Genomic DNA, 22,022 nt, shown 5'->3' with positions numbered 1-22,022 from the left:
TCTGTCGCTCAGGGTCTGTGGCTCAGGGTCTGTGGCTCAGGGTCTGTCGCTCAGGGTCTGTCGCTCAGCGTCTGTGGCTCAGCGTCTGTGGCTCAGCGTCTGTGGCTCAGGGTCTGTGGCTCAGGGTCTGTGGCTCAGGGTCTGTGGCTCAGGGTCTGTCGCTCAGCGTCTGTGGCTCAGCGTCTGTGGCTCAGGGTCTGTGGCTCAGGGTCTGTGGTTCAGGGTCTGTGGCTCAGGGTCTGTGGCTCAGGGTCTGTCGCTCAGGGTCTGTGGCTCAGGGTCTGTGGCTCAGGGTCTGTCGCTCAGCGTCTGTGGCTCAGCGTCTGTGGCTCAGCGTCTGTGGCTCGGGGTCTGTGGCTCGGGGTCTGTGGCTCGGGGTCTGTGGCTCGGGGTCTGTGGCTCGGGGTCTGTGGCTCGGGGTCTGTGGCTCGGGGTCTGTGGCTCGGGGTCTGTGGCTCGGGGTCTGTGGCTCGGGGTCTGTCGCTCAGGCTCTGTCGCTCAGGGTCTGTGGTTCAGGGCATGTGACTCAGGGTCTGTGGCTCAGGGTCTGTGTCGCTCTGGGTCTGTGTCCCACTGGGTCTGTGCCTCTGGGTCTGTGCCTCTGGGCCTGTGCCTCTGGGCCTGTGCCTCTGGGTCTGTGGCTCAGGGTCTGTGGCTCAGGGTCTGTGGCTCAGGGTCTGTGCCTCAGGGTCTGTCGCTCAGCGTCTGTCGCTCAGCATCTGTGGCTCAGGGTCTGTCGCTCAGGCTCTGTCGCTCAGGGTCTGTGACTCAGGGTCTGTGGCTCTGGGTCTGTGACTCAGGGTCTGTGGCTCAGGGTCTGTGGCTCAGGGTCTGTCGCTCAGGGTCTGTCGCTCAGCGTCTGTGACTCAGCGTCTGTGGCTCAGGGTCTGTGGCTCAGCGTCTGTGGCTCAGCGTCTGTGGCTCAGCGTCTGTGGCTCAGCGTCTGTGGCTCAGCGTCTGTGGCTCAGGGTCTGTGGCTCAGGGTCTGTGGCTCAGGGTCTGTCGCTCAGGGTCTGTGGCTCAGGGTCTGTGGCTCAAGGTCTGTCGCTCAGGGTCTGTCGCTCAGCGTCTGTGGCTCAGGGTCTGTGGCTCAGGGTCTGCGGCTCAGGGTCTGTCGCTCAGCGTCTGTGGCTCAGCGTCTGTGGCTCAGCGTCTGTGGCTCAGGGTCTGTGGCTCAGGGTCTGTGGCTCAGGGTCTGTGGCTCAGGGTCTGTCGCTCAGGGTCAGTCGCTCAGGGTCTGTCGCTCAGCGTCTGTGGCTCAGGGTCTGTCGCTCACGGTCTGTGGCTCACGGTCTGTGGCTCAGGGTCTGTCGCTCAGGGTCTGTCGCTCAGGGTCTGTCGGTCAGGGTCTGTCGCTCAGGGTCTGTGGCTCACGGGCTGTCGCTCAGGGTCTGTCGCTCAGGGCCTGTCGCTCAGGGTCTGTCGCTCATGGTCTGTGGCTCAGGGCCTGTCGCTCAGGGCCTGTGGCTCAGGGCCTGTGGCTCAGGGCCTGTCGCTCAGCGTCTGTGGCTCAGGGTCTGAGGCTCAGGGTCTGTGGCTCAGGGTCTGTCGCTCAGGGTCTGTCGCTCAGGGCCTCTGGCTCTGGGTCTGTGCCTCTGGGTCTGTGCCTCAGGGTCTGTGCCTCAGGGTCTGTGCCTCAGGGTCTGTCGCTCAGGGTCTGTGGCTCAGGGTCTGTCGCTCAGGGACTGTCGCTCATGGTCTGTGGCTCGGGGTCTATCGCTCGGGGTCTGTGGCTCGGGGTCTGTGGCTCGGGGTCTGTGGTTCGGGGCATGTGGCTCGGGGCATGTGGCTCGGGGTCTGTCGCTCGGGGTCTGTCGCTCGGGGTCTGTCGCTCGGGGTCTGCGGCTCAGGGTCTGTCGCTCAGCGTCTGTGGCTCAGCGTCTGTGGCTCAGGGTCTGTGGCTCAGGGTCTGTGGCTCAGGGTCTGTGGCTCAGGGTCTGTCGCTCAGGGTCAGTCGCTCAGGGTCTGTCGCTCAGCGTCTGTGGCTCAGGGTCTGTCGCTCACGGTCTGTGGCTCACGGTCTGTGGCTCAGGGTCTGTCGCTCAGGGTCTGTCGCTCAGGGTCTGTCGCTCAGGGTCTGTCGCTCAGGGTCTGTGGCTCACGGGCTGTCGCTCAGGGTCTGTCGCTCAGGGCCTGTCGCTCAGGGTCTGTCGCTCATGGTCTGTGGCTCAGGGCCTGTCGCTCAGGGCCTGTGGCTCAGGGCCTGTGGCTCAGGGCCTGTCGCTCAGCGTCTGTGGCTCAGGGTCTGAGGCTCAGGGTCTGTGGCTCAGGGTCTGTCGCTCAGGGTCTGTCGCTCAGGGCATCTGGCTCTGGGTCTGTGCCTCTGGGTCTGTGCCTCAGGGTCTGTGCCTCAGGGTCTGTGCCTCAGGGTCTGTGCCTCAGGGTCTGTGGCTCAGGGTCTGTCGCTCAGGGACTGTCGCTCATGGTCTGTGGCTCGGGGTCTATCGCTCGGGGTCTGTGGCTCGGGGTCTGTGGCTCGGGGTCTGTGGCTCGGGGCATGTGGCTCGGGGTCTGTCGCTCGGGGTCTGTCGCTCGGGGTCTGTCGCTCGGGGTCTGTCGCTCGGGGTCTGTCGCTCGGGGCCTGTCGCTCAGGGTCTGTCGCTCATGGTCTGTGGCTCAGGGCCTGTCGCTCAGGGCCTGTGGCTCAGGGCCTGTGGCTCAGGGTCTGTGGCTCAGGCTCTGTCGCTCAGGCTCTGTCGCTCAGGCTCTGTCGCTCAGGCTCTGTGGCTCAGGGTCTGTGGCTCTGGGTCTGTGCCTCTGGGTCTGTGCCTCTGGGTCTGTGCCTCTGGGTCTGTGGCTCAGGGTCTGTGGCTCACGGTCTGTGGCTCAGGGTCTGTCGCTCTGGGTCTGTGCCTCTGGGTCTGTGCCTCTGGGTCTGTGCCTCTGGGTCTGTGCCTCTGGGTCTGTGGCTCTGGGTCTGTGGCTCAGGGTCTGTGGCTCACGGTCTGTGGCTCAGGGTCTGTCGCTCAGGGTCTGTCGCTCAGGGTCTGTGGCTCAGGGCCTGTGGCTCAGGGTCTGTCGCTCAGGGTCTGTCGCTCACGGTCTGTGGCTCACGGTCTGTGGCTCACGGTCTGTGGCTCACGGTCTGTGGCTCACGGTCTGTGGCTCGGGGTCTGTGGCTCGGGGTCTGTCGCTCGGGGTCTGTCGCTCGGGGTCTGTCGCTCGGGGTCTGTCGCTCGGGGTCTGTGGCTCAGGGTCTGTCGCTCAGGGTCTGTCGCTCAGGGTCTGTGGCTCACGGGCTGTCGCTCAGGGTCTGTCGCTCAGGGCCTGTCGCTCAGGGTCTGTCGCTCATGGTCTGTGGCTCAGGGCCTGACGCTCAGGGCCTGTCGCTCAGCGTCTGTGGCTCAGGGTCTGTCGCTCAGGGTCTGTCGATCAGGGTCTGTCGCTCAGGGTCTGTGGCTCAGGGTCTGTCGGTCAGGGTCTGTCGCTCAGGGCCTCTGGCTCAGGGTCTGTGACTCAGGGTCTGTGGCTCTGGGTCTGTGCCTCTGGGTCTGTGCCTCTGGGTCTGTCGCTCAGGGTCTGTGGCTCAGGGTCTGTCGCTCAGGGACTGTCGCTCATGGTCTGTGGCTCAGGGTCTGTCGCTCAGTGTCTGTGGCTCAGGGTCTGTGGCTCAGGGTCTGTGGCTCGGGTCTGTGGTTCGGGGCATGTGGCTCGGGGCATGTGGCTCGGGGTCTGTCGCTCATGATCTGTGGCTCAGGGCCTGTCGCTCAGGCTCTGTCGCTCAGGGTCTGTGCCTCTGGGTCTGTGCCTCTGGGTCTGTGCCTCTGGGTCTGTGCCTCTGGGCCTGTGCCTCTGGGTCTGTGGCTCAGGGTCTGTCGCTCAGGGTCTGTCGCTCAGGGTCTGTCGCTCAGGGTCTGCGGCTCAGGGTCTGCGGCTCAGGGTCTGTCGCTCAGGGTCTGTCACTCAGGGTCTGTGGCTCACGGTCTGTGGCTCACGGTCTGTCGCTCAGGGTCTGTCGCTCAGGGTCTGTCGCTCAGGGTCTGTGGCTCAGGGTCTGTGGCTCAGGGTCTGTCGCTCAGGGTCTGTCGCTCAGGGTCTGTCGCTCAGGGTCTGTGGCTCAGGGTCTGTGGCTCATGGTCTGTGGCTCAGGGCCTGTCGCTCAGGGCCCGTCGCTCAGGGCCGTGGCTCAGGGTCTGTCGCTCAGGGTCTGTCGCTCAGGGTCCGTCGCTCAGGGTCCGTGGCTCAGGGTCTGTGGCTCAGGCTCTGTCGCTCAGGCTCTGTCGCTCAGGGTCTGTGCCTCTGGGTCTGTGCCTCTGGGTCTGTGCCTCTGGGCCTGTGCCTCTGGGCCTGTGCCTCTGGGTCTGTGGCTCAGGGTCTGTCGCTCACGGTCTGTCGCTCAGGGTCTGTCGCTCAGGGTCTGTCGCTCAGGGTCTGCGGCTCAGGGTCTGCGGCTCAGGGTCTGTCGCTCAGGGTCTGTCACTCAGGGTCTGTGGCTCACGGTCTGTCGCTCAGGGTCTGTCGCTCAGGGTCTGTCGCTCAGGGTCTGTCGCTAAGGGTCTGTGGTTCAGGGCATGTGACTCAGGGCATGTGCCTCAGGGTCTGTGGCTCAGGGTCTGTGGCTCAGGGTCTGTGGCTCAGGGTCTGTCACTCAGGGTCTGTGGTTCAGGGCATGTGACTCAGGGCATGTGGCTCAGGGTCTGTGGCTCAGGGTCTGTGGCTCAGGGTCTGTGGCTCAGGGTCTGTGGCTCAGGGTCTGTGGCTCAGGGTCTGTGGCTCATGGTCTGTGGCTCAGGGTCTGTCGCTCAGGGTCTGTCGCTCAGGGCCTGTCGCTCAGGGCCCGTCGCTCAGGGCCTGTGGCTCAGGGTCTGTCGCTCAGGGTCTGTCGCTCACGGTCTGTCGCTCAGGGTCTGTCGCTCAGGGTCTGTCGCTCAGGGTCTGCGGCTCAGGGTCTGCGGCTCAGGGCCTGTCGCTCAGGGCCCGTCGCTCAGGGCCTGTGGCTCAGGGTCTGTCGCTCAGGGTCTGTCGCTCAGGGTCTGTCGCTCAGGGTCTGTCGCTAAGGGTCTGTGGTTCAGGGCATGTGACTCAGGGCATGTGCCTCAGGGTCTGTGGCTCAGGGTCTGTGGCTCAGGGTCTGTGGCTCAGGGTCTGTCACTCAGGGTCTGTGGTTCAGGGCATGTGACTCAGGGCATGTGGCTCAGGGTCTGTGGCTCAGGGTCTGTGGCTCAGGGTCTGTGGCTCAGGGTCTGTGGCTCAGGGTCTGTGGCTCAGGGTCTGTCGCTCAGGGTCTGTGGCTCAGGGTCTGTGGCTCATGGTCTGTGGCTCAGGGTCTGTCGCTCAGGGTCTGTCGCTCAGGGCCTGTCGCTCAGGGCCCGTCGCTCAGGGCCTGTGGCTCAGGGTCTGTCGCTCAGGGTCTGTCGCTCAGGGTCCGTCGCTCAGGGTCTGTGGCTCAGGGTCTGTGGCTCATGGTCTGTGGCTCATGGTAGTGGCTCAGGGTCTGTCGCTCAGGGTCTGTCGCTCAGGGCCCGTCGCTCAGGGCCTGTGGCTCAGGGTCTGTCGCTCAGGGTCTGTCGCTCAGGGTCCGTCGATCAGGGTCCGGCGCTCAGGGCCTCTGGCTCTGGGTCTGTGCCTCTGGGTCTGTGCCTCTGGGTCTGTGCCTCTGGGTCTGTCGCTCAGGGTCTGTCGCTCAGGGTCTGTGGCTCAGGGTCTGTGGCTCGGGTCTGTGGCTCGGGTCTGTCGCTCAGGGCCTGTCGCTCAGGGCCTGTCGCTCAGGGTCTGTCGCTCATGGTCTGTGGCTCAGGGCCTGTCGCTCAGGGCCTGTGGCTCAGGGTCTGTGGCTCAGGGTCTGTGGCTCAGGGTCTGTGGCTCGGGCTCTGTCACTCGGGCTCTGGGGCTCAAGGTCTGTGGCTCAAGGTCTGTGGCTCAGGGTCTGTGCCTCTGGGTCTGTGCCTCTGGGTCTGTGCCTCTGGGTCTGTGCCTCTGGGTCTGTGCCTCTGGGTCTGTGCCTCTGGGTCTGGGGCTCAGAGTCTGGGGCTCACGGTCTGTGGCTCACGGTCTGTGGCTCAGGGTCTGTCGCTCAGGGTCTGTCGCTCAGGGTCTGTCGCTCGGGTCTGTGGCTCGAGTCTGTGGTTCGGGGCATGTGGCTCGGGGCATGTGGCTCAGGGTCTGTCGCTCAGGGCCTGTCGCTCAGGGCCTGTCGCTCAGGGCCTGTCGCTCAGGGTCTGTCGCTCAGGGTCTGTGGCTCAGGGCCTGTGGCTCAGGGTCTGTGGCTCAGGGTCTGTGGCTCAGGCTCTGTCGCTCAGGCTCTGTGGCTCAAGGTCTGTGGCTCACGGTCTGTGCCTCTGGGTCTGTGCCTCTGGGTCTGTGCCTCTGGGTCTGTGCCTCTGGGTCTGTGGCTCAGGGTCTGTCGCTCACGGTCTGTGGCTCAGGGTCTGTCGCTCAGGGTCTGTCGCTCAGGGTCTGTGGCTCACGGTCTGTGGCTCACGGTCTGTGGCTCACGGTCTGTGGCTCACGGTCTGTCGCTCACGGTCTGTCGCTCAGGGTCTGTCGCTCAGGGTCTGTCGCTCAGGGTCTGTGGTTCAGGGCATGTGACTCAGGGCATGTGCCTCAGGGTCTGTGGCTCAGGGTCTGTGGCTCAGGGTCTGTGGCTCAGGGTCTGTGGCTCAGGGTCTGTCGCTCAGGGTCTGTCGCTCAGGGTCTGTGGCTCATGGTCTGTGGCTCATGGTCTGTGGCTCAGGGTCTGTGGTTCAGGGTCTGTCGCTCAGGGTCTGTCGCTCAGGGTCTGTGGCTCAGGGTCTGTGGCTCATGGTCTGTCGCTCAGGGTCTGTCGCTCAGGGTCTGTCGCTCAGGGCCTGTCGCTCAGGGCCCGTCGCTCAGGGCCCGTCGCTCAGGGCCCGTGGCTCAGGGCCCGTGGCTCAGGGTCTGTCGCTCAGGGTCTGTCGCTCAGTGTCCGGCGCTCAGGGTCCGGCGCTCAGGGTCCGGCGCTCAGGGTCCGTGGCACAGGGTCCGTGGCTCAGGGTCCGTCGCTCAGGGTCTGTCGCTCAGGGTCTGTCGCTCAGGGTCTGTGGTTCAGGGCATGTGAGTCAGGGCATGTGCCTCAGGGTCTGTGGCTCAGGGTCTGTCGCTCAGGGTCTGTCGCTCAGGGTCTGTGGCTCAGGGTCTGTCGCTCAGGGTCTGTGGCTAAGGGGCTCAGGGTCTGTGGCTCAGGGTCTGTGGCTCAGGGTCTGTCGCTCAGGGTCTGTCGCTCAGGGTCTGTGGCTCAGGGTCCGGCGCTCAGGGTCCGGCGCTCAGGGTCCGGCGCTCAGGGTCCGGCGCTCAGGGTCCGTGGCTCAGGGTCCGTGGCTCAGGGTCCGTCGCTCAGGGTCCGTGGGTCAGGGTCCGGCGCTCAGGGTCCGGCGGTCAGGGTCCGGCGCTCAGGGTCCGTCGCTCAGGGCCCGTCGCTCAGGGCATGTCGCTCAGGGTCTGTGGTTCAGGGCATGTGTCTCAGGGCCTGTCGCTCAGGGTCTGTGGCTCAGGGTCTGTCGCTCAGGGTCTGTCGCTCAGGGTCTGTCGCTCAGGGTCTGTCGCTCAGGGTCTGTGGCTCAGGGTCTGTGGCTCAGGGTCTGTCGCTCAGGGTCTGTGGCTCAGGGTCCGGCGCTCAGGGTCCGGCGCTCAGGGCCTGTCGCTCACGGCTGTCGCTCAGGGTCTGTGGCTCAGGGTCTGTGGCTCACGGTCTGTGGCTCTGGGTCTGTGGCTCTGGGTCTGTGGCTCTGGGTCTGTGGCTCAGGGTCTGTGGCTCAGGGTCTGTCGCTCAGGGTCTGTGGCTCAGGGTCTGTGGCTCAGGGTCTGTGGCTCAGGGTCTGTGGCTCAGGGTCTGTGGCTCACGGTCTGTGGCTCACGGTCTGTGGCTCACGGTCTGTGGCTCAGGGTCTGTCGCTCAGGGTCTGTCGCTCAGGGTCTGTCGCTCAGGGTCTGCGGTTCAGGGCATGTGGCTCAGGGTCTGTGGCTCAGGGTCTGTCGCTCAGGGTCTGTCGCTCAGGGTCTGTCGCTCAGGGTCTGTCGCTCAGGGTCTGTGGCTCAGGGTCCGGCGCACAGGGTCCGGCGCTCAGGGTCCGGCGCTCAGGGTCCGGTTCTCAGGGTCCGTCGCTCAGGGTCCGTGGCTCAGGGTCCGTGGCTCAGGGTCTGTCGCTCAGGGTCTGTCGCTCAGGGTCTGTGGCTCAGGGTCCGGCGCACAGGGTCCGGCGCTCAGGGTCCGGCGCTCAGGGTCCGGCGCTCAGGGCCCGTCGCTCAGGGTCTGTGGCTCAGGGTCTGTGGCTCAGGGTCTGTCGCTCAGGGTCTGTCGCTCAGGGCCTGTCGCTCAGGCTCTGTCGCTCAGGGTCCGTCGCTCAGGGTCTGTGGTTCAGGGTCCGTGGCTCAGGGTCCGTGGCGCAGGGCCTGTCGCTCAGGGTCTGTGGCTCAGGGTCCGTGGCTCAGGGTCCGTCGCTCAGGGTCTGTGGCTCAGGGTCTGTGGCTCAGGGTCTGTCGCTCAGGGTCTGTGGCTCACGGTCTGTGGCTCACGGTCTGTGGCTCACGGTCTGTGGCTCAGGGTCTGTCGCTCAGGGCCTGTCGCTCAGGGTCTGTGGTTCAGGGCATGTGACTCAGGGCATGTGCCTCAGGGTCTGTGGCTCAGGGTCTGTCGCTCAGGGTCTGTGGCTCAGGGTCTGTAGCTCAGGGTCTGTGGCTCAGGGTCTGTTGCTCAGGGTCTGTGGCTCAGGGTCTGTCGCTCAGGGTCTGTCGCTCAGGGTCTGTGGCTCAGGGTCCGGCGCACAGGGTCCGGCGCTCAGGGTCTGGCGCTCAGGGTCCGGCGCTCAGGGTCCGGCGCTCAGGGTCCGTGGCTCAGGGTCCGTCGCTCAGGGTCCGTGGCTCAGGGTCCGTGGCTCAGGGTCCGTGGCTCAGGGTCCGTGGCTCAGGGTCTGTCGCTCAGGGTCTGTGGGTCAGGGTCCGGCGCACAGGGTCCGGCGCTCAGGGTCCGGCGGTCAGGGTCCGTCGCTCAGGGTCCGTCGCTCATGGTCTGTGGCTCAGGGCCTGTCGCTCAGGGCCTGTGGCTCAGGGTCTGTGGCTCAGGGTCTGTGGCTCAGGGTCTGTGGCTCGGGCTCTGTCACTCGGGCTCTGGGGCTCAAGGTCTGTGGCTCAAGGTCTGTGGCTCAGGGTCTGTGCCTCTGGGTCTGTGCCTCTGGGTCTGTGCCTCTGGGTCTGTGCCTCTGGGTCTGTGCCTCTGGGTCTGGGGCTCAGAGTCTGGGGCTCACGGTCTGTGGCTCACGGTCTGTGGCTCAGGGTCTGTCGCTCAGGGTCTGTCGCTCAGGGTCTGTCGCTCGGGTCTGTGGCTCGAGTCTGTGGTTCGGGGCATGTGGCTCGGGGCATGTGGCTCAGGGTCTGTCGCTCAGGGCCTGTCGCTCAGGGCCTGTCGCTCAGGGCCTGTCGCTCAGGGTCTGTCGCTCAGGGTCTGTGGCTCAGGGCCTGTGGCTCAGGGTCTGTGGCTCAGGGTCTGTGGCTCAGGCTCTGTCGCTCAGGCTCTGTGGCTCAAGGTCTGTGGCTCACGGTCTGTGCCTCTGGGTCTGTGCCTCTGGGTCTGTGCCTCTGGGTCTGTGCCTCTGGGTCTGTGGCTCAGGGTCTGTCGCTCACGGTCTGTGGCTCAGGGTCTGTCGCTCAGGGTCTGTCGCTCAGGGTCTGTGGCTCACGGTCTGTGGCTCACGGTCTGTGGCTCACGGTCTGTGGCTCACGGTCTGTCGCTCACGGTCTGTCGCTCAGGGTCTGTCGCTCAGGGTCTGTCGCTCAGGGTCTGTGGTTCAGGGCATGTGACTCAGGGCATGTGCCTCAGGGTCTGTGGCTCAGGGTCTGTGGCTCAGGGTCTGTGGCTCAGGGTCTGTGGCTCAGGGTCTGTCGCTCAGGGTCTGTCGCTCAGGGTCTGTGGCTCATGGTCTGTGGCTCATGGTCTGTGGCTCAGGGTCTGTGGTTCAGGGTCTGTCGCTCAGGGTCTGTCGCTCAGGGTCTGTGGCTCAGGGTCTGTGGCTCATGGTCTGTCGCTCAGGGTCTGTCGCTCAGGGTCTGTCGCTCAGGGCCTGTCGCTCAGGGCCCGTCGCTCAGGGCCCGTCGCTCAGGGCCCGTGGCTCAGGGCCCGTGGCTCAGGGTCTGTCGCTCAGGGTCTGTCGCTCAGTGTCCGGCGCTCAGGGTCCGGCGCTCAGGGTCCGGCGCTCAGGGTCCGTGGCACAGGGTCCGTGGCTCAGGGTCCGTCGCTCAGGGTCTGTCGCTCAGGGTCTGTCGCTCAGGGTCTGTGGTTCAGGGCATGTGAGTCAGGGCATGTGCCTCAGGGTCTGTGGCTCAGGGTCTGTCGCTCAGGGTCTGTCGCTCAGGGTCTGTGGCTCAGGGTCTGTCGCTCAGGGTCTGTGGCTAAGGGGCTCAGGGTCTGTGGCTCAGGGTCTGTGGCTCAGGGTCTGTCGCTCAGGGTCTGTCGCTCAGGGTCTGTGGCTCAGGGTCCGGCGCTCAGGGTCCGGCGCTCAGGGTCCGGCGCTCAGGGTCCGGCGCTCAGGGTCCGTGGCTCAGGGTCCGTGGCTCAGGGTCCGTCGCTCAGGGTCCGTGGGTCAGGGTCCGGCGCTCAGGGTCCGGCGGTCAGGGTCCGGCGCTCAGGGTCCGTCGCTCAGGGCCCGTCGCTCAGGGCCCGTCGCTCAGGGCATGTCGCTCAGGGTCTGTGGTTCAGGGCATGTGTCTCAGGGCCTGTCGCTCAGGGTCTGTGGCTCAGGGTCTGTCGCTCAGGGTCTGTCGCTCAGGGTCTGTCGCTCAGGGTCTGTCGCTCAGGGTCTGTGGCTCAGGGTCTGTGGCTCAGGGTCTGTCGCTCAGGGTCTGTGGCTCAGGGTCCGGCGCTCAGGGTCCGGCGCTCAGGGCCTGTCGCTCACGGCTGTCGCTCAGGGTCTGTGGCTCAGGGTCTGTGGCTCAGGGTCTGTGGCTCAGGGTCTGTGGCTCTGGGTCTGTGGCTCTGGGTCTGTGGCTCTGGGTCTGTGGCTCTGGGTCTGTGGCTCAGGGTCTGTCGCTCAGGGTCTGTGGCTCAGGGTCTGTGGCTCAGGGTCTGTGGCTCAGGGTCTGTGGCTCACGGTCTGTGGCTCACGGTCTGTGGCTCACGGTCTGTGGCTCAGGGTCTGTCGCTCAGGGTCTGTCGCTCAGGGTCTGTCGCTCAGGGTCTGCGGTTCAGGGCATGTGGCTCAGGGTCTGTGGCTCAGGGTCTGTCGCTCAGGGTCTGTCGCTCAGGGTCTGTGGCTCAGGGTCCGGCGCACAGGGTCCGGCGCTCAGGGTCCGGCGCTCAGGGTCCGGTTCTCAGGGTCCGTCGCTCAGGGTCCGTGGCTCAGGGTCCGTGGCTCAGGGTCTGTCGCTCAGGGTCTGTCGCTCAGGGTCTGTGGCTCAGGGTCCGGCGCACAGGGTCCGGCGCTCAGGGTCCGGCGCTCAGGGTCCGGCGCTCAGGGTCCGGCGCTCAGGGCCCGTCGCTCAGGGTCTGTGGCTCAGGGTCTGTGGCTCAGGGTCTGTCGCTCAGGGTCTGTCGCTCAGGGCCTGTCGCTCAGGCTCTGTCGCTCAGGGTCCGTCGCTCAGGGTCTGTGGTTCAGGGTCCGTGGCTCAGGGTCCGTGGCGCAGGGCCTGTCGCTCAGGGTCTGTGGCTCAGGGTCCGTGGCTCAGGGTCCGTCACTCAGGGTCTGTGGCTCAGGGTCTGTGGCTCAGGGTCTGTCGCTCAGGGTCTGTGGCTCACGGTCTGTGGCTCACGGTCTGTGGCTCACGGTCTGTGGCTCAGGGTCTGTCGCTCAGGGCCTGTCGCTCAGGGTCTGTGGTTCAGGGCATGTGACTCAGGGCATGTGCCTCAGGGTCTGTGGCTCAGGGTCTGTCGCTCAGGGTCTGTGGCTCAGGGTCTGTAGCTCAGGGTCTGTGGCTCAGGGTCTGTTGCTCAGGGTCTGTGGCTCAGGGTCTGTCGCTCAGGGTCTGTCGCTCAGGGTCTGTGGCTCAGGGTCCGGCGCACAGGGTCCGGCGCTCAGGGTCTGGCGCTCAGGGTCCGGCGCTCAGGGTCCGTCGCTCAGGGTCCGTGGCTCAGGGTCCGTCGCTCAGGGTCCGTGGCTCAGGGTCCGTGGCTCAGGGTCCGTGGCTCAGGGTCCGTGGCTCAGGGTCTGTCGCTCAGGGTCTGTGGGTCAGGGTCCGGCGCACAGGGTCCGGCGCTCAGTGTCCGGCGGTCAGGGTCCGTCGCTCAGGGTCCGTCGCTCAGGGCCCGTCGCTCAGGGCCCGTCGCTCAGAGCCCGTCGCTCAGGGCCTGTCGCTCAGGGTCTGTGGTTCAGGGCATGTGTCTCAGGGCCTGTCGCTCAGGGTCTGTGGCTCAGGGTCTGTGGCTCAGGGTCTGTCGCTCAGGGCCTGTCGCTCAGGGCCTGTCGCTCAGGCTCTGTCGCTCTGGCTCTGTGGCTCAGGGTCTGTGGCTCAGGGTCTGTGGCTCAAGGTCCGTGGCTCAGGGTCCGTGGCTCAGGGTCCGTGGCTCAGGGTCCGTGGTTCAGGGCATGTGGCTCAGGGCCTGTTGCTCAGGGTCTGTCGCTCAGGGTCTGTCGCTCAGGGCATGTGGTTCAGGGGCTGTCGCTCAGGGCATGTGGTTCAGGGTCTGTGCCTCAGGGTCTGTGGCTCAGGGTCTGTGGCTCAGGGTCTGTGGCTCAGGGTCTGTGGCTCAGGGTCTGTGGCTCAGCGTCTGTCGCTCAGGGTCTGTGGTTCAGGGGCTGTCGCTCAGGGTCTGTGGCTCAGGGTCTGTGGCTCAGGGTCTGTGGTTCAGGGGCTGTTGCTCAGGGTCTGTCGCTCAGGGTCTGTCGCTCAGGGTCTGTCGCTCAGGGTCTGTGGCTCTGGGTCTGTGGCTCTGGGTCTGTCGCTCAGGGTCTGTCGCTCAGGGTCTGTCGCTCAGGGTCTGTGGCTCAGGGTCTGTGGCTCAGGGTCTGTCGCTCAGGGTCTGTCGCTCAGGGTCTGTGGCTCTGGGTCTGTGGCTCTGGGTCTGTCGCTCAGGGTCTGTCGCTCAGGGTCTGTCGCTCAGGGTCTGTCGCTCAGGGTCTGTGGCTCTGGGTCTGTGGCTCTGTGTCTGTCGCTCAGGGTCTGTGGCTCTGGGTCTGTCGCTCAGGGTCTGTCGCTCTGGGTCTGTGGTTCAGGGTCTGTCGCTCTGGGTCTGTCGCTCAGGGTCTGTCGCTCTGGGTCTGTGGCTCTGGGTCTGTGGCTCTGGGTCTGTCGCTCATGGTCTGTGACTCTGGGTCTGTGGCTCTGGGCCTGTCGCTCAGGGCCTGTCGCTCAGGGTCTGTCGCTCAGGGTCTGTCGCTCAGGGTCTGTGGCTCAGGGTCTGTGGCTCAGGGTCTGTGTCTCTGGGTCTGTCGCTCAGGGTCTGTCGCTCAGGGCCTGTCGCTCAGGGCCTGTCGCTCAGGGTCTGTCGCTCAGGGTCTGTCGCTCAGGGACTATGGCTCAGTGTCTGTGTCTCTGGGTCTGTCGCCCAGGGTCTGTCGCTCAGGGCCTGTCGCTCAGGGCCTGTGGCTCAGGGTCTGTGGCTCAGGGTCTGTGGCTCAGGGTCTGTGGCTCAGGGTCTGTGGCTCAGGGTCTGTGGTTCAGGTTCTGTCGCTCAGGGTCTGTCGCTCAGGGTCTGTGGCTCAGGGTCTGTGGCTCAGGGTCTGTGGTTCAGGGTCTGTCGCTCAGGGTCTGTCGCTCAGCGTCTGTGGCTCAGGGTCTGTGGCTCAGGGTCTGTGGTTCAGGGTCTGTGGTTCAGGTTCTGTCTCTCAGGGTCTGTCGCTCAGGGTCTGTGGTTCAGGGTCTGTGGTTCAGGTTCTGTCTCTCAGGGTCTGTCGCTCAGGGTCTGTGGTTCAGGGTCTGTGGTTCAGGTTCTGTCTCTCAGGGTCTGTGGCTCAGGGTCTGTGGCTCAGGGTCTGTGGTTCAGGGTCTGTGGCTCAGGGTCTGTGGTTCAGGGTCTGTGGCTCAGGGTCTGTGGCTCAGGGTCTGTGGCTCAGGGTCTGTGGCTCAGGGTCTGTGGTTCAGGGTCTGTGGCTCAGGGTCTGTGGCTCAGGTCTGTGGTTCAGGGTCTGTGGCTCAGGGTCTGTAGTTCAGGGTCTGTCGCTCAGGGTCTGTGGCTCAGGGTCTGTGGTTCAGGGTCTGTGGTTCAGGGTCTGTGGCTCAGGGTCTGTGGCTCAGGGTCTGTGGCTCAGGGTCTGTGGTTCAGGGTCTGTGGTTCAGGGTCTGTGGTTCAGGTTCTGTCTCTCAGGGTCTGTGGTTCAGGGTCTGTGGCTCAGGGTCTGTGGCTCAGGGTCTGTGGTTCAGGGTCTGTGGCTCAGGGTCTGTGGCTCAGGGTCTGTGGCTCAGGGTCTGTGGTTCAGGGTCTGTGGTTCAGGGTCTGTGGTTCAGGTTCTGTCTCTCAGGGTCTGTGGTTCAGGGTCTGTGGCTCAGGGTCTGTGGTTCAGGGTCTGTGGCTCAGGGTCTGTGGCTCAGGGTCTGTGGCTCAGGGTCTGTGGCTCAGGGTCTGTGGCTCAGGGTCTGTGGCTCAGGGTCTGTGGTTCAGGGTCTATGGTTCAGGGTCTGTCGCTCAGGGTCTGTCTCTCAGGGTCTGTGGCTCAGGGTCTGTGGCTCAGGGTCTGTGGCTCAGGGTCTGTGGTTCAGGTTCTGTCTCTCAGGGTCTGTGGTTCAGGGTCTGTGGTTCAGGGTCTGTGGCTCAGGGTCTGTGGTTCAGGTTCTGTCTCTCAGGGTCTGTGGTTCAGGGTCTGTGGTTCAGGGTCTGTGGCTCAGGGTCTGTGGCTCAGGGTCTGTGGCTCAGGGTCTGTCGCTCAGGGTCTGTGGCTCAGGGTCTGTGGCTCAGGGTCTGTGGCTCAGGGTCTGTGGTTCAGGGTCTGTGGCTCAGGGTCTGTCGCTCAGGGTCTGTCGCTCAGGGTCTGTGGCTCAGGGTCTGTCTCTCAGGGTCTGTGGTTCAGGTCTGTGGCTCAGGGTCTGTGGCTCAGGGTCTGTGGCTCAGGGTCTGTGGCTCAGTGTCTGTGGCTCAGGTTCTGTGGTTCAGGTTCTGTGGTTCAGGGTCTGTCGCTCAGGGTCTGTGGTTCAGGGTCTGTGGCTCAGGGTCTGTCGCTCAGGGTCTGTGGTTCAGGGTCTGTCGCTCAGGGTCTGTCGCTCAGGGTCTGTGGCTCAGGGTCTGTGGCTCAGGGTCTGTGGTTCAGGGTCTGTGGTTCAGGTTCTGTCGCTCAGGGTCTGTCGCTCAGGGTCTGTCGCTCAGGGTCTGTGGCTCAGGGTCTGTCGCTCAGGGTCTGTGGCTCAGGGTCTGTGGTTCAGGGTCTGTGGCTCAGGGTCTGTGGCTCAGGGTCTGTGGTTCAGGGTCTGTGGCTCAGGGTCTGTGGCTCAGGGTCTGTGGTTCAGGGTCTGTGGCTCAGGGTCTGTGGCTCAGGGTCTGTGGTTCAGGTTCTGTGGTTCAGGGTCTGTCGCTCAGGGTCTGTGGTTCAGGGTCTGTGGCTCAGGGTCTGTCGCTCAGGGTCTGTGGCTCAGGGTCTGTGGTTCAGGGTCTGTCGCTCAGGGTCTGTCGCTCAGGGTCTGTCGCTCAGGGTCTGTGGTTCAGGTTCTGTGGTTCAGGTTCTGTCTCTCAGGGACTATCACTCAGGGACTTTGCTTCACGTGTGTTAATAACTTGAAAAAGATGAATAACAGTGGGGAGAAGCTTTGGGAGGTGGGGTGGTGTTGGTCCAATTAATAAAACAATCCCATCTGTACAACCACACCAGGGAATTTCACAATGAGTTTGAGAAAATGACAGATTTAGTCACTCCTTGTAAGCAGAGTCACAGAACATCTGAGGCAAATCAGAGAATTTGTTGCAAAGTTTTTGTTTTAGAAAATTACACTTTTGATTGTGTTCTGCTCGAAAATCAAAACCATTCACTTCTGGACCTTACCTTGGCTAAGTTATTTAAGGCTAAATACCAAGCGGACAGCTGAGACACTCTGTGCATAAAGCTTTTGTTAGACGCTTGCTCTTCCCACAGGTGCTGAGCTTTCTCTTTCAGCTTGTTTAGCTGGGGCTCGCGGCAGGCTATATCCTCTAGGACAGACTGGAAGGCACAAGCGGGTTTGCAAAAAAAAAAACACATGTTACAGTGCGTATCATATTTGACAGGAGCGAGGCACACGGAGAGCATCAACTAACAGTACCGTGCGGGACACTGAACCAACAAAGCACATTAAAAGCAGTTGGAGTGCGTAGCTAATTGTTAAAAACGTGAAGCAGACACATTCAGCAACCAAAGGTTAAGGCGAGCACCGGATTACTAGATAAGCAGAATGGGGCTCCTGAATCATGAGTTTGGCAGCATAGAGTGAAGGTGATGGGGATGACATATTGTGGTGATGAAGCTAACCGTCCCACTTAAAGAAGTCACCCCACAAGCTGGTGAATCACATGGAGCGTGTGGTGAAATGCGTGGTGTTCAGGGACACTCTCAGCCCATTGGTTGCGAGAGGGTGGACTACCTGCAATCTGAACTGTTCGTTTTTCTTCGCGAGCAGGTCGGGCAGCTGGCCACTGCTCCCTTGCACGGTCGCTTCCGTGGCGACCAGCCATTCCTGCACAGGCCCGACTCCAGCTTCAAAGTCCTTCATCTGAGACTGCAAGTTCTGAGAGAGGGGGAGAAAAAAATCAGTTCGTTGGTGACGGCGGCTCTTTAAAAACGGACACCTTCAAACCGAAGATTGCGGCGGGTAAATGGCAATAGGATTGGTTCTGCTGGTCAGCAAGAGGGCGTGAACACAAGATAATCGGAAGAGACATTAAAAGGGAGGTTCGAAAAAAATCTTTGCTCAGAGGGTGCTTAGAGCATCAAGTGATGGGGGTGCAGAGGTCAGCGTACCAGATTCGCATCCTGCACAATATCATGTCCATGAAAGTGTTCGTTAAAGTAAAAGGGTTGGAAAGACGTGGGGAGCCATGAAAAGGACGTGAACTCTTACAGTACAGAAGGAGGCCACTCGGCCCTTCGTGCCTGTGCTGGCTCTCTGAAAGAGCTATCCAATCAGTCCCACTTACCCCCATTTGACCTTTTTTCTTATTCAATTGTTTAGCCACTCCCTTTAGTTTCTCAGGTACCGATTAACCAGCTGTTGTTAGCGGTTTCTTACCTGTAAGGCAGCCTCTTTTTGGTGCAGGTTTGCTAGCAGATTCCTCCAGTCCTCTTTGGCGGTGGACACCTTGGCCTTTATTGCCTCGGCCTTCTCTTTGCTGAGAATCCTGCTCAACAGCTCACCTTTGGAAATCAGGGTGTTTAGTTTGCTCTGGCAGGCCTCGCTTTCTGACAGGAAATCCTAAAACCAGAAGCAAAACGGCCATCAGTAGAAGAAGACGAATTTGCTTTTATAAAGCGCCTCACGACCTCAGGAGGTTCCAAAGCGCTTTACAGCCAATGAAGTGTAGTCACTGTTGTAATGTGGGAAATGCGGCAGCCAATTTGCATACAGCAAGCTCCCACAACCAGCAATCTGATTGTGATCAGATCATCTGCTTTTTTTTTAGTGATGTTGAGGACTAAATTCTGCCAAAGATACGAGGAGAACTCCCTTGTTCTTCTTCGAAGCAGCACTGTGGGGGTCTTTTACATCTACCTGAGAGGGCAGACGGGGCCTCGGTTTAATGTCTTATCCGAAAGACGTCACCTCCGACAGTGCAGCACTCCCTCAGTACTACACTGGAGTGTCAGCCTGGATTATGTGCTCAAGTCCCTGGAATGGGTCTTGAACCCACAACCTCCTTATTTAAGGAAGGATATACTTGCATTGGAGGCAGTTCAGAGATGATTCACTAGGTTCATTCCAGAGATGAGGGGGTTGACTTATGAAGAAAGGTTGGGCCTATACTCACTGGAATTTAGAAGAATGAGAGGTGAACTTATTGAAACATATAAGATGTTCGACAAGGTAGATGCAGAGAGGATGTTTCCCCTTGTGGGGAAATCTTGAACTCGGGGGCAAAACTTCAGGAATAAAGGGTCGCCCTTTTAGAACTGAGATGAGGAGGAATTTCTTCTCTCAGAGGGTCGTGAATCTGTGGAATTCTCTGCCCCAGAGAGCCGTGGAGGCTGGGTCATTAAATACATTAAAGGTGGAGATAGACAGATTTTTGCAAGATAAGGGAGTGAAAGGTTATGGGGAGTGGGCAGGGAAGTGGCTTTGAGCCCAAGATCAGCCATGATCTTATTGAATGGCGGAGCAGGCTCGAGGGGCCAAGTGGCCTATTCCTGCTCCTATTTCTTATGTTCTTATGTTCTGACTCAGAGGCACGAGTGCTACCCACTGAGTCACGGCTGACATCAGTAAAACAGGCCAACGGCATGTCTACATTGTGGAACCAGTTCCATCAGAGCAATGTATTAAGGCAGCTGCTGCCATGAATTTGCCACGTTTACATTGTAAGCTGGAGCTTAGTGAACCAGCAGCACAGGAGCAACAGTGACTGTGCAGTTAAACAGAGGAAGACCTTGCGTTTATAAAGCACCTCATCACATCCTCTGGATCTCCCAATATTCTTTAGAACCAATGAATTACCATCACCATTGATAGGGAGGCAGGTACAATGGAAAGGCATCACAAACACCCAATGTGTGGAGGGAAAACACCAAAACACGCTGGTTGGGCCAAATGGCCTGTTTCCGGATATTAATTTCAACATATTTCCATGTATAAATGAGATAACCAATTAAACTGTTTTTAATGGTGTTGGTTAAGGGATAAGTATTGGCCAGGACACCTGGAGAACACGCTGTTCCTTTTTTGAATAGTGCCATGGGATCTCCAACATGTCCCACATTCCTACTGTGACAACACTTGAAAATTACTTAATTGGCTACAAAGCACTTTGGGACATCCTGAGGTCGTGAAAGGTGCAATATAAATGCAGCTCTTTCTTTTGTTCTTTGACTTTTGTATCCACCTCAACAGGCAGACGTGGCCTCGGTTTAATGTCTCATTTGATAGACAGCTCCTCCAACAGAGCAGCAATCCATCAGTCCTACACTGGGGTATTGGCCTAGATTATGTTCTCAAGTCTCTGGGGTGGGACTTGAACCCACGGCCTTCTGACCATGAGGCAATTCAAATAAAAATACAACCCTGCAGTACCGTCAATTTAAATACAAACATGACCCTGCAGTACCTTCAATTTAAATACAAACACGCCTTTGCAGTATCGTCAATTGAAATACAAACATAACCAGGAAGTACCTTCAATTCAAATACAAACATGACCCTGCAGTATCATCAATTGAAATATAAACATGACACTGCAGTAACATCAATTTAAATACAAACATGACCCTGCAGTACATTCAACTTAAATACAAACATGACGCTGCAGTACCGTCAACTTAAACAAAAACATGACCCTGCAGTAGCTTCAATTTAAATACAAACAGGACCCGGCAGTACCATCAATTTAAATACAAATATGACCCGGCAGTACCATCAATTTAAATAAAAACATGACCCTGCAGTATCGTCAAATAAAATACAAATATGACCCTGCATTACCTTCAATTTAAATACAAATATGACCCTGCGGTACCGTTAATTTAAATACAAATATGACCCTGCAGGAACGTCAATTTAAATACAAACATGACCCTGCAGTAACGTCAATTTAAATAAAAATATGACCCTGCAGGAACATCACTTTAAATACAAACATGACCCTGCGGTAAAGTCAATTTAAATACAAATATGACCCTGCAAGAACATCAATTTAAATACTAACATGACCCTGCAGTAACACCAATTATAATACAAATATGACCCTGCAGTACCTTCAACTTAAATACAAACATGATCCTGTAGTACCGTCAATTTAAATACAAATATGACCCTGCAGTACCTTCAATTTAAATACAAACATGACCCTGCCGTACCGTCAATTTAAATACAAACATGACCCTGCAGTACCTTCAATATAAATAAAAACATGACCCTGCAGTACCGTCAATATAAATACAAACATGACCCGGTAGTACCGTCAATTTAAATAAAAACATGACCCTGCAGTACCTTCAATATAAATACAAACATGACCCTGTAATACCGTCAATATAAATACAAACATGACCCTGCAGTACCGTCAATTTAAATACAAATATGAGACTGCAGTACTGTCAATTGAAATACAAACATGACCCTGCAGTACCTTCAATATAAATACAAACATGACCCTGCAGTATCTTCAATTTAAATGCAAATATGACACTGCAGTACCGTCAATTTAAATACAAATATGACACTGCAGTACCGTCAATTTAAATACAAATATGACACTGCAGTACTGTCAATTTAAATACAAACATGACCCTGTAGTACCTTCAATTTAAATACAAATATGACCCTGCAGTACCGCTAATTTAAATAAAAACATGACCCTGCAGTATCATCAATTTAAATACAAACATGACCCTGCAGAATCGTCAATTTAAATATAAAAATGTCCATGCAGTATCGTCAACTTAAATACAAACATGACCCTGCAGTACCGTCAACTTAAATACAAATATGACCCTGCAGTATCGTCAATTTAAATACAAACATGACACTGCAATACCTTCAATTTAAATACAAACATGACCCTGCAGTAACATCAATTTAACTACAAATATGACCCTGCAGTATTGTCAATTTAATTACAAACATGGCACTGCACTACCTTCAATTTAAATACAAATATGACCCTGCAGTATCGCCAATTTAAATACCAAACATGACTCTGCAGTAACATCAATTTAAATACAAATATGACCCGGCAGTACCTTCAATGTAAATACAAACATGATCCTGCAGTACATTCAATTTAAATACAAACATGACCCTGCTGTACCTTCAATTTAAATACAAACATGACCCTGCAGTACCGTCAATTTAAATACAAATATGACCCTGCAGTACCGTCAATTTAAATACAAACGTGACTCTGCAGTACCGTCAATTAAAATACAAACATGACCCTGCAGTACCATCAATTTAAATACAAACATGACACTGCAGTACCGTCAATTTAAATACAAACATGACACTGCAGTACCATCAATTTTAATATAAACATGACCCTGCAGTACCATTAATTTAAATACAAACATGATCCTGCAGTACCATCAATTTAAATATAAACATGACCCTGCAATACCATCAATTTAAATACAAACATGATCCTGCAGTACCTTCAATTTAAATACAAACATGATCCAGCAGTACCTTCAATTTAAATACATATATGACCCTGCAGTACCTTCAATGAAAATACAAACATGATCCTGCAGTACATTCAATTTAAATACAAACATGACCCTGCAGTACCTTCAATTTAAATACAAACATGACCCTGCAGTGCCGTCAATTTAAATACAAACATGACCCTGCAGTACCATCAATTTAAATACAAACATGACCCTGCAGTACTGTCAATTTAAATACAAACATGACCCTACAGTACCATCAATTTAAATACAAACATGACCCTGCAGTACCGTCAATTTAAATACAAACATGACCCTGCAGTACCATCAATTTAAATACAAACATGACACTGCAGTACCGTCAATTTAAATACAAATATGACCCTGCCGTACCGTCAATTTAAATGCAAACATGACCCTGCAGTGCCTTCAATTTAAATACAAACATGACCCTGCAGTACCTTCAATTTAAATACAAACATGACCCTGCAGTATAGTCAATTTAAATACAAATATGACCCTGCAGTACCTTCAAATTAAATACAAACATGACTCTGCAGTACCGTCAATTTAAATACAAACATGACCCTGTAGTACCGTCAATATAAATACAAACATGATCCTGTAGTACCTTCAATATAAATACAAACATGACCCTGCAGTACCGTCAATTTAAATAAAAACATGACCCTGCAGTACCTTCAATATAAATACAAACATGACCCTGTAATACCGTCAATATAAATACAAACATGACCCTGCAGTACCGTCAATTTAAATACAAATATGAGACTGCAGTACTGTCAATTGAAATACAAACATGACCCTGCAGTACCTTCAATATAAATACAAACATGACCCTGCAGTATC

At 58.1% G+C, this 22,022-nt stretch overlaps 1 protein-coding gene across 12 annotated transcripts in view; it reads right to left on the bottom strand.

Annotated features, from left to right (window-relative positions):
• The window catches only part of syne1b (spectrin repeat containing, nuclear envelope 1b), an 834,787-nt gene that overhangs the window by 431,780 nt on the left and 380,985 nt on the right, over positions 1-22,022 (bottom strand). For 11 of the 12 annotated variants that reach the window (XM_085981815.1, XM_085981811.1, XM_085981814.1 and 8 more), the window contains 3 exons: positions 17,071-17,253; positions 16,426-16,569; positions 15,852-16,007 (listed from right to left, as the gene is read on the bottom strand). In XM_085981815.1, the coding sequence (XP_085837941.1) occupies positions 15,852-16,007; positions 16,426-16,569; positions 17,071-17,253 (483 nt within the window). The remainder of the gene's footprint in view (positions 1-15,851; positions 16,008-16,425; positions 16,570-17,070; positions 17,254-22,022) is intronic. The other variant, XM_085981813.1, reaches the window with a different exon arrangement.

The sequence above is a fragment of the Somniosus microcephalus genome, chromosome 3 (assembly GCF_052327205.1).
Source record: "Somniosus microcephalus isolate GS21.2 chromosome 3, FLI_Smic_1.0, whole genome shotgun sequence".
Lineage (NCBI taxonomy): Eukaryota > Metazoa > Chordata > Chondrichthyes > Squaliformes > Somniosidae > Somniosus > Somniosus microcephalus.
Note: the sequence above shows the minus strand (reverse complement) of the source record. Positions and strands in the feature narration are given on the sequence as shown.